General features: G+C 37.9%; 1 protein-coding gene across 1 annotated transcript in view; it reads right to left on the bottom strand.

Moving 5' to 3' along the window:
* Positions 1 to 998: 998 nt before the first annotated feature.
* LOC101846631 (coiled-coil domain-containing protein 40) overlaps positions 999 to 11,688 on the bottom strand; it is a gene marked incomplete in the record, with an annotated part of 34,690 nt that continues 24,000 nt past the window's right edge. The window contains 11 exon segments of the mRNA XM_013091469.2: positions 999 to 2,404; positions 2,779 to 2,937; positions 3,376 to 3,496; positions 4,060 to 4,248; positions 4,885 to 4,976; positions 5,366 to 5,535; positions 6,054 to 6,267; positions 6,703 to 6,948; positions 8,019 to 8,201; positions 10,689 to 10,781; positions 11,450 to 11,600. Coding sequence (XP_012946923.1) covers positions 2,150 to 2,404; positions 2,779 to 2,937; positions 3,376 to 3,496; positions 4,060 to 4,248; positions 4,885 to 4,976; positions 5,366 to 5,535; positions 6,054 to 6,267; positions 6,703 to 6,948; positions 8,019 to 8,201; positions 10,689 to 10,781; positions 11,450 to 11,600 — 1,873 coding nt within the window.

Here is an 11,688-nt window from a genome sequence, read left to right as displayed (position 1 = left end):
GAGAGAGAGAAAGAGAGAAAGAGAGAAAGAGAGAGAGGGGGAGAGGGAGAGAGAGAGGGAGAGAGAGAGAGAGAGAGAGAGAGACAGAGAGAGAGAGAGAGGGGAGAGAGAGAGGGGGGAGTGGAAAGGAGAGACAGTAATTTAAGAGAGAGAAAACGCAAGAGGGAAATCACATAGGTTCATACCCATTTTCACACTGAACATGCACGTGTTGCCTGTGTATACATGAATGTTTTAAGTGTCCTGTGTTGATGTTGAACCTTTGTATGCTGGTCTAGTTATATCTACCCAAATGTCCCTCATGGATCAAAAAGTTTATCTTATCATTATATATAAAGAAAAAATATTATCCTATTTTGTCTTAGCTTATTTTATTGGCTGTGAGTGGTTGGTGGGTGCTCTGGTACCGTGTGGTTTGCTTCTTCTTTCCTATAAAAGCTATCGTCCTTCTCTCTCCTCCTCCTTTTTTGTGTTTGTTACTCTGTTGTAACACCTCTAATCTGCAAGAGCCGTAAAACTTTTACTAAAACTAAATTGGCTTGGCTCAAGTCATCATCATCATCATCATGCCTCTAAGCATAATGACAATGGAGCCGAAAAAGAGCCTCGCTCTCGCCTGAAGATTTCTTTGTGGAGTCCACCAGGCCCATGGAGGAAAAAAAAAAAATCATCAATACCTTTCTCACTTGCATCAGGAGGCCACAAACAAACACTTTCAACCTTTCCCCATCCTGGGCTAGCCTCTTAATAAATTAATATTTCATGTGTGAGGAGTCATAGGCTCCTGTATTACCTGGGTCACAAGGAAATGAGAGCTAGAATAGCCTGGTGTTGTAAGGGTTTATAGTAAAGCCATTCATTTGTATAAATGCTGACTTTCTGAGCGCATGTGGTGAGAGAATGCACAACCAAAGACTTGAAATGTTAGAAAAAAAGGCTGCTAAGTGTTAATTAAAAATTTCCACTTAAATCAGTTAAATAACCACTGCAACACAGAATAATTTTTGTACTTTTATTCACCAGGAAAGGCAATGTTTCATCACTTAAACTAAAAACAAAAAAACATAAAATACTATTTTAAGTAGGCCTACAGGTAAGTTAAATTTGAAATTTCCGCGGTTTCCCAAATATGTATTTTTACTTGCACAACTTCATCAGCATCAATTCCAAGATGAAAGCCAACAATATTAGAATAATCTAAAATTTAGAAACTTTCCCAATTTTTTTCAGACATTATCCCAGTGAAACAAAAATTCTTTGCTTGCATCATATGTAACAGGTGATGACAAGAATATGTTGTACGGTGCAAAAAACTTCCCTGCTTTACTTTTTTCTTCTACTTACTCAAACAGACTGATGGTGTAAAGGGGGTAGTTTTTCTGAGTGAAGGTGAATCACTTAAAAATAGTTACAACCAAATTCATTAGGCAAAAATTAATCTTGTAATACAAAATTTATGTAATCTATAACATTTGCTTTTATCAATAAAAATAATTCACAGGCTAAAAAAAAAAAGAGAGAAAAAGCCCCATAAATGAGCAAAGTTTGAAAAATCAAACTAACATTATATCTCTTTGAATTTTCTTTCAGTGCACAAACATGCCAAACCATGGATTTCAATGAACAATATTGTTAAGTATTATACAGAACAGGGTAGACCTATATAAAATTCAAACCACAGAATTCATACGCAAGCAAATAGAAAAAGAAAAGTGCATCTTCATTCGTTTCTTCAGTTAAAGAAGCAGTATATTTGTTTAGGCTGTCCTTGACTATTTACTATTATGTGTACTTGCTCAGATCCTTTAATGAAAGTTGGTACTCCAGTAACAAGGATACAATTAGTACATAATAACAAGCACAATTGACAGAAATATGAAACCATTTGTTTTTAGAGCATGAATGCTGGATATCATGGTTTACTTCTGAAAATAACAAAATCATGTCTCTTGAAAGTAGACATTTTCTGTGTCATCCCAAGTAAGAAAGGAAAAATGCATGTTACATATTAACTTGCTGTCAGGTGAAGTTTCTAGCCACAAGTCATTTTGTCATAAGCTCTAATTTCATGAGTCTTTTTCTTTATACCTCTACATTCAGTTGTCATTTTCTGTTGGTCAACAAGAGGCTTTTAAATCAATGAAGTAAATTATGCTGGGTCTTCCATCATTGGAGCAGATTTTGAAGCTAGCATCACTGTGACCTTCCTCAAAACCGGCTGAGCGTGAGGAAACTCGGAGTTGAGTCGATCCACAATGGCGTTCAGGGACTGTACTCGGTCTTCTTGTTTATGAGACTCCAGGTCCAGAGCAGCTGGGGTGCGGCACAGCATGGTGTACTTCCCGTCTTTGACTTGCTGGAAATACTTCATCTTCTGTTGCCGGGCCAAAAGCTCAGTTAGATTCTGTGAAAAAGAAAAGGAAACCGTAGAAAACAAAACATTAAATGTGCTATTCACGTTAACAATATCCATGAGTGGCAAAATTTAAAAAAAGATAGGAGAGTAAAAAATTATCAGAATTCTCATTTTTCATCACCTCTAACCCAGCAAATATAGTTATTTTGAGGTGTTGCTTCTCTTGTGATTGTCCTTAATACATAGTGAAAAGTCAAATAAAATCACAAAAATATCTGCTTCAGTGACTATAACCTTTATGTGACATTGTGGTAAAGAGATGAAATCCTTTTTAATTATATAAGCAAATGTTAATGCCAGCAGACTTATTCTCTCTTTCGGAGTGAAATATGTTAAACAAAAGATTCTCATAAAGTACAAACCTTTTGTTTGACCTCTGCAGTTCTATCGACATCTCCATCCAGAGTATCGGAGGAGCTCTGCAGTTGTTGGCAGTTGATCTGTTTCTCTTCCAGCTGTTGACTCAGATTTTGCTGGTGGTCCCGCAGCTCTCGTATCTCTGTGTCACAGGAGTTGGCATCCTATTTATAGGAGGAAAGAAAAGGGAAATTAGTAATAAATACACACATCATCATCATTGCCTTACTTTCTCACCCTAGATCAGGATATAGGCCATGGACAAACAATTTCCACCTTTCCCTATCCTGGGCCAGCCAATCCGATGCTTTCCTAATAAATAAACACAGTTCAGTTGTATTTGCAGACTGGCGTCCATGGTGTAGTGGGGGCTTTGCCATTTCATGCAGAAGATCTGAATTAAATTCCCCTGTGGGGTGAATTTTTCTTGAGAGTATTGATCTTTCTGCAGTGATGTTAACCTCCCTCCCAGCTTTAAAGTCAGTGTTCATGAACAATAACATGTATGTTTACTACTTTTGTAAATATGGTCACAGCTGGGTTTTTTTGCACATACAACAGCAGCAATAAAAATTTCTACATGAATTAATTATTAGTCTCACCTGTATGGTCTGCTTGATTTTCTTCCTCAGCTCTCCCATTTGCCTTTCAAACGTTCCCTTAGTGAGAACTTTTTTCTTCATTTTAGACTGAGCATCTCCTCTTGTCAGAATTGTGTCACGCCTTGGAGAAAAAAATCAAGAAAAAACCAATAAGTTTCAACATCTGTTAAAAATGTACTATGAGCCTGGCAACCCTTGATAAATTAAATAAGAAATAAGTGCAAAAACACTCAAGCGAATCCAAACAGTAAGAAATTAAAAGAATAGGAATGAATAACTATATCATTTACTGTCCAACTTGTATAATTATTTTCCTTGTTAATCAGTGAATTATATTTTTTGTTACAGTCAATATAAAATGTAAGAAACCAGAAAATGTTATTACAGTTACACTGCACAAGCATCCACAAAACTTTCTAGTCCCTATACATCCGTATCATACAACGACATAATATCTTTTTCTCAATCTTATGCTTGTTTTAGTAAGAGTAATAGGGCACTTGCAATGCGATAAGGTCATATAGGTGCTGAAGATTAGAGGTGTAAGCAGAAATTTACAAACACAAAAAAGAAGGAGAGATAAGGACGATAGAAGTTTGACAGGAAAGAAGGAGCAAACCACACCAGAGGATCCACCAACCACCAATCCCATGCAACAAGACATTTCTATCACTTCACTGTTACCTAGAAACAGCCTTTTCCATGTCTTGAATCATTTTCTCTTGCTGTTTCATGAGTTGAGAGTAGCGCACTTGCATACGATGAATTTCCGACTTCATAGCCCTCATTTCACCCTGGCCAACCTCCGAGTCTACGGCAGCTCGCGTTTCTCTGGCTAACTGTGTCTTCTTTTCCCACAGCATAATCTGTCGTCTGGGGAATAATATGATGATGATTATGATTATAATAACTTAAAACCATTAAAATGTAAGAAAATAAGGAATTACGAGTAAGTTACAAATCGGTTCAACAACATATATTTCCTAACAGAATAAAATTCGAATGAATCAACGTTTCCAATTTTCATACAGTGTAATATGGAATATGGAATATGGCTCACAATAATAAACCCCCAAAAATGAAAGACTACATATTTGTAAATTTTTATGTGCATCAAAGCCAGTTGTGGCAAGATATAGCATTACATTGAAAAAAATTACACAACAGTGATGATTTATTCTTATACCTAAATTCAATTCTGGCTCGATGACCCCAGAACTGATTGCCACGGTTCGATGGAATTTTAATTTACAGCTCGACTAGGTTATCTTTACAACATATGCTTCAACTCGAGACAAAAAATGGACATAAACGAAAGAGTGCAGCTTCCCTCAGAAAAGCTTTGTTTAAAGTTTTATTTGCATTCTTAGCTGTTTAGAAGAGAAGCCACCAATATTGCTATGCATCACACCAACCGCAGGGAGCTGCTGCCCGTCATTTTGGGAATGAGCTTCGGCTGCTGGGAGCCACAGCTCACGTTCAATGCATTAACAGACAGGCTCTACTTACTCTGCTTCTACAAGACTATTGAGGAGCCGCTCCTTCTCCTCTTTGATTCCATCAAGCTTGTTTTGTAGCTCAATGGACTCTAGCTCAGCATCCTGGACAAAAGAACCAGTGGCATAATAAATCAGAGGATTTTTGTCTTTAAAAAAAGTAAAATCATAGAAAATCACTGAGCAGAGACTACGTATTTTCGTTTGCAAAAAAAAAAATTGCATGTGTGTGATAATCAAATAGTAGGGTTACCTGTCAAATGTACTGCACTTCTGCATTTCAAATATTGACTTGACTTGCATCTGAAATATTGTTTGCTTTTTCCTTTTATTTCAATTACAAAAATACTAAGATCATGAAAATAGCGTTATAGTTCCGGCAGAATCAAACAGACCTGTTGACACATAGATTTTGTTAGCTTTAAAGTAAGAAAACAGTCATTTAAATCTTCTAAACTGCACATAAACTAATTCATCAATTCATTGGAATTTACCTTCAGTCCAGCTATAAAAGCATTCTCCATCAAAACATTTCCCTGTTCCAGCTCATCGCCAACACTTTTCTCTTTATGCAGCAAAGTGTTGAGCTTGATGATGTCATTGCGCATGTTACGAACGTTACGCTCAATATCACACATCTCTCTGTGTTGTTGATCAATGTCATCTGAAAATGAAAACAAGTTTTAATTTTCGTCATGACTTTAATTTTAGAAAGAATTTAATGGCAATTGTAACACAAATTAGGTCTTATAGGTGCTGAAAATAAGAAAAAGGAAGGATAAACCACAGTAGATTATCCACCAACTACCCACTTCATGACTAGAAGCGAGATAAAGACAAGACTGAGAAAACAGAAAAGAAAAAAAAAGTACCGTACCATCAATTTAGCATATGATTGTGCAGTTGACATCATTGAAGAAGTTGTCTACAGTAAGAATTGAAATCAGCTATAACTTAAAGATTTTGTTCAATTTTCCCTCTTTCTCTAAGTTTATTTTTAAAAATGTCTAAAAATTGGAATGTCTATGCTCACTTTGTCCGGCAGAAGTCATTGGTAACATAAAACATTAGATTCTTTAATAACTTTTCTTTACTTAAGGTTAACAAGAATAAAACATACAACACTCGCATTCATTTTGGCCAGCCGAAAATGTCGACAACAGAACACGTAGAGCCACTCACTTTCAGTCCTGATCTTCTTCTGGCTGAGGATGGTGAGTTGCCTCTTACAGTTGGTCAAGCCCTGGATCTCCTTCTCTTTGGTGTGTGACAGTCTCACCAGCTCGCTCTGTTGCCGCAGCCACTGCTGCTGAAGCTCCATGATCTCCTGGCTACGAGCTTCAATAGACTTTTGCAAAGAGTTGATTTGCACCTCCAGGGGACCAAGTTCTACTCCCTGTGTATAATATATAGGCCTATATAAAAGACGAATCATGAGCAATTTCCTCTCCCATATTGAAGGTAAAAGTCATCCGTTACTTTAAAAATATAAAAAAGCAAAAAGTGAAAAATACTAAGAAAACAAAGCCCAATGAGTGAGAATTGTGATAGGAAAAAGTTTACAAAAATATCATATTAACCTCCCATTTGAAACATCATTGTACCGTTTATTCAATTATAATGATTAGAAATAGCTTTGATATTCATTTCTGACAAAGTGAACCCTAATATTAAAATATAAGTTTTCTTTCTTTCTAACACTAATCTTGTGTGCTCCTTATAGACATACTATCATTGTGTCATGTGCAAGATGGACCCCCCCCCCCTCCCCAACTCTCCCCTAAAATAAAACTATCACTATCATCCAAGCAAAACTGAGTAGGCTACTTACCCCAGCAGCACTTATCATCTGGTTTAGCTTTTTGTTCATCAGGTCCACTTGATTCTGCTTGTTCTCAATGATGGCATTACGCTTCACGATTTCCATCTCCGACTTGTTTATGATGTCATTTTGACTTTTGATCTGGTCGTCCAGTTCCGCCAAGACCTTCTTCAGCCTGTCTACTCTAGTTCTAACGTTTACAGTCTCAAGGGTAGACCCTGCTATTTGGTTCTCCACATCAGCAATCTCTGTTTCCTGCAATTGATAAAAGCATTTATTATATTATATTGAACATCAAAGAGCTAAGCTGTTATGTCCCTAGATAAGAATGCCCTCCAATTAAGCAACAGTATGAGTATACAACTGAAGACTACAAAGGTAGGGGCAGACCACGAAAAACTTGGCTGGATGGCATTAAAGAGGTCTTTGGAGTAACTATCTATTACAGAAACAACCCACCTAGCCCTTGACTGAAAAATGCACAACCTTCAACATCTTATGATACAAGAGGAAAGAAAGAGTAAAAAGTGAAAGTAAGATAAAAGCATGATGCTAGAAGCGTCTCTGTTTGACAAACTGTGAATTTAGACATGATCCAAGGCTTCCGACAGTAATCATTACTCTAACATTTTGACTCATTTAACTCATTATTGTATATTTAGAAAATGAATTATTAAAAATATAACTATAAAAGAATGATTTTTTTAGACAGCAGAAGTTTCTATTGCTTAAGGCCATGACCCCTAAGTGACTGCTGACAAGTACGCTCATCTTGCAGCAGTGCCTTTTAAGTATTGAAAAAAGAACACTTGTTTTGAAGAAAGATTTTTTAAAAACCTGTCCCATTTCTGTATCTAATCCACATTCTCTGATCGTTCACTAAACAAGTAATTTATACACCCCTTTTTCATTAGGATCAAAACTATTCCAATCTTACTGATAGAATAGGATGTTTTTTTCTCTGAAAGCTTATAGTTGGCAGCCATTATCCTGATCAATCTGTTAGCTTCCAGATGGCTAGTGATAAATTATGATGTTAAATAATAGCAGGATTTGATCAAAAGACCTTTAAAACTCCAAACTAATTTATATAAACCTTGCTTTCACAGCTCTTGAATTTTGACATGAAAAGATTCAATAGGAACGAAAATTACACAATATTCATAATCCATCCAGCTTAATGAAGAAATTTAACTACTTAAACCTAAAAATATTAGACAAACTTAAGATTTCACAAACTTTTGTAACAAAACACATTGTGTGAAAAAAGTCACAGAAAGATTTGAAAGAAACTTAGACATTATAGGACAATGACACATACATACCAAATGCTTTGTGCGGTCCCGTGTTTTCGTGGTCAGTTTCTTGCTGTACTGAGAAGCCTTTTCCATGGTAAGCTGAGCCCTCATGCGCTCCAAGATGTCATCCTCGAGTTTAACTTTAGCCAAAAACTCTTGCTCAATCTGCTTTCTCAGAGAGGCCACCTCTGTTGATCTAAGAGTGCGATCCTGTGAGGAAAAGAGATAATACAATATTGGTTAGTTTTTATAAGAGTTTTATGGCACAAATAAGTCATGTAAGTACCAAAAATTAAAGGTGTTACTTGAGAGTAACATTCAAAGAAAACGAGGAGCGATAAGGAGAGGTGTTTGAAAGGAAAGAAAGAGCAAACCAAACCAGAATGCCTGCCAACCATCCATGGCAATGTACAGTTAAACCTGCCTTAACATAAACCTGTGTAAAACAGAAAGCTGTCTTAACGGAATCTCCCTGCTCCCCCCTTGATATATTCCTCTTTAATTACCTGTATAAAACAGAAACCTGTCCAATGCAGAAACGGAAAGAAAAATCTGCTCTCTGCCGAGGGTTTTACCTGTCTAAGATGGAAAATGCTTTGCCTGCTCAGCCCTAATTTGAAACAAAACTCGCAAGTTTGGTTCCACCGGCTCTTAACCTAACGTCATGCCGCTGGGTGAGGAAGGGGAGTAGGGGTGCAATTTGGGGGGTAGATGGTACAGTTACCCCCTCTATGTGTGGCCTGAGCGATGCAGTTGGTCAAGGTGGTGTAGGTGTGAAATCTCACAAGTGACAGTGAAAGCGCTTGAGTAGCGAGCCATCACAGAGACTTTCCTGGGTATCCAGAAGCCAGAGGTGTGAAAAATTAGTTTGCCCAATGTCTGCCGCCCTGATAGAACGGCTAGCTGAGAAAAGAGTTCTCCGAATCGTTTTTACTTGGCAGTGAGTGGTGGCACTGGTTGAATGCGCTTCATACACCGATGGGTGGGGCTAAGGGTAGAAGCAAAGGAGATATTCAAACATTTCTGTTTTTAATAGGTTAAACAGTGGTCCTATGAAAAGCAAGCACTGGTGGTAATGGATAACTAAGACTGACACATGTCATTATCAAAGAGGATAGCAGTTGAGAGGTGTGAAGCTTTGACCAATGCTTGCCGACTGGACAAGCGACCCTTAATCCCACCGCCTGGGCCTTTTGTTTTAGTTTATTTTAGTACAGGTTTTACGCCTTTTAAAACCCCCTCCATCTCACCCCTAAATTCCTTGTCTAAAACGGGAAATGTCTAAGAGAGAATTTTTTTTCTGGCTCCTTTGCGATTCCGTCTTACACAGGTTCGACTGTATAGGGATACAGACATTATAAAGCATTATCAAGAAAAAAGTACTAATAGTTCTGTTTGCTTGCGTGCTTTGCATTTTCATTTTTTGTTTGAGAAAATATTTATGCTACTTCGTTTACACAAAGTGAAACATGCCAATAGAATAAGTCCCTAAGATTGTAGGATCTAGAAATGTCCTGCAATACAGTAGTCTCCGCCTAAAATCCCGGTGCTCGGGAGCAAGGAATTGCGGGATCTTAGGCGAACCGGGATCTTAACCGACGAACCCAGGGAAGAGTCTATGGTGACCCATGTTAAGGCTCACAATCGGTAAAATGGTCTCCCTCCACTCTACAATGAACTGACGTGTCCCCTGGGTGGGTTTAAGACGTATGGCGAGCAAAGAGTGGTTAACCTTGATGACCTATCACAGTGCATAGTGGGATGAGCGTGCCATTTTCACTTATTATCCTATCATGAGTCTCAAGATCTATGCTTATCCATTTGCCCCTCCCCTATACCTGTCGAAAATTTATAGATTTCCATCTTTGGCCGAGTCCCCCCCCCCCCCCCCACCCCGCCTTTGTCGTTACACACCATTACATTGTGAACACACCAATTAAAATTCAGTCTGTCTCACAAAGTCGGGAGTAAAGACAACTGCTGCAATGGGCAGGGAAGAGTTCACAGTTCGATGTGATCCCGCCTGGAGCGAACGTGTAGGCCCTACCCACCCAGCGAGTGATGCAAATTTAGGGGGAGAGCTCAGGTGTGAGTGCGATGTGTGGGGAAAACAAACGCGTCGGTCAGTTCACACCCCGGTGTGATCCCGTCTGGGGCACACATTGCATCGCTTCATCGAGTTTTACAACATGTATGTGATCACATTCCCGATAGTGGCTGATCTTTGACGCGGACGGACAGTTTATTGATCTCAACTTTTCACTCTTGGTTGACCGGCTGTGCCCGCCCGGGTTTTTGTTTCGCAAATTATGATCTGAAATGCGGGATCTTAGCCGAATGTAGACCATCAGAGCGGGATCTTAGGGGTGACTTTTGTATAGTAAAAATTCTGTTTTCCTAAAACAACGGGATCTTAAGCGAACCGGGATCGTAAGCGGTGGGATCTTAGGCGGAGACTACTGTATTTATGAAAAAATAGAAAATTTCAAATAATTCCTTCACTGCTATTTACATATGCATATGACAGGGACAAAAGGTTTATTGAGAGAACTGAAAAAATACAGCAGGACAAAAAGAATGTGATAATGACAACAAACATAAAAACTGATAAAAACATGCAAAAAACTATTGTCCAATAGCATTTATGATGACTCTCACAACAAAAACAACAAAACAAAAACTCATCAAATAACTCACAGCAGTGGCTCTGGCAAGGGCTTGCTCAGTTTCGTGCAACATTCTCGTGTATGTCGTGTACTCAGCTTTGAGAGCATCGTGCTTAGCTTGAACCTGTAAAACAGTATGAGAAGAAAACATTATATTTTGTCACTCTTTTTTGCTAAAAAGACTTACTCTTTTTCCCTTCAGATTGCAAAGGGCTGTCAATGTTTTCTAAATGAATAAACAACCAAGTTAAGTTCTTTGTGCTATTGTAAAACGCACTAAGCACTTTCCCAGTGGAAATTAACTATATAAATGCAATTTATCATTATTATTATTGACTTATCTCCCCATAAAACTTGAAAATTTAAAATCAATGAGACCAAGGGGAGGAAATGGGTATAATTGGTAATTGGGGAGGTAATGACACTTTTGTAAAAGTTGAAAAGAAGTCCACAATTTCCTACTGGACATCAAATTATAATAATAATAAAAAGAAGAATTGCATTTATAGGCCTACATTTATTATAATTATTATTATTCTGACAATTACAAATGCTGAAAGTAACATGGTACACAAAGACAGGTTTCGACTTCGTTTTCCAAGGGAATGTCGTAGCACTCCCCTGTACAACGGCCTCACTCTTTTAAAAATCACTTTAAAAAAATTAAACTCTGAATCAAGATGACCTTTCCCTTAACCAAGCTGACCAGTTCTCCATTTTCTCAAGGAGTCGATAAATGTAAAAAAAAAAGAATCTTTGATAAGAATAAAGAATAATCACTCAGCTACCTACCTGAACCATGTGCTTCTTGGCTACTTCAATCTCACGTTCCGTCTTGTTGAGGATTAGTGTCAGTTTCTCATTTTGCTCTTGCTCCTTTTGAATGGATTTTTTGTACCCTTCTATTTCTGTAGCCAGAGAGAGAATGTGCTGCTCTTGTTGACTGATGAGACAAAACAAGAACTAACATTTAGATTTGCTCATGTTAAGGCCATGGACATGTGAGCGCAGTAGGTGGCAGTAGAAGTCAT

This window comes from Aplysia californica, unplaced genomic scaffold, assembly GCF_000002075.1.
Source record: "Aplysia californica isolate F4 #8 unplaced genomic scaffold, AplCal3.0 scaffold00037, whole genome shotgun sequence".
Lineage (NCBI taxonomy): Eukaryota > Metazoa > Mollusca > Gastropoda > Aplysiida > Aplysiidae > Aplysia > Aplysia californica.
The sequence above is the reverse complement of the archived record's forward strand: the minus strand, read 5'-3'. Positions and strand labels throughout refer to the sequence as shown.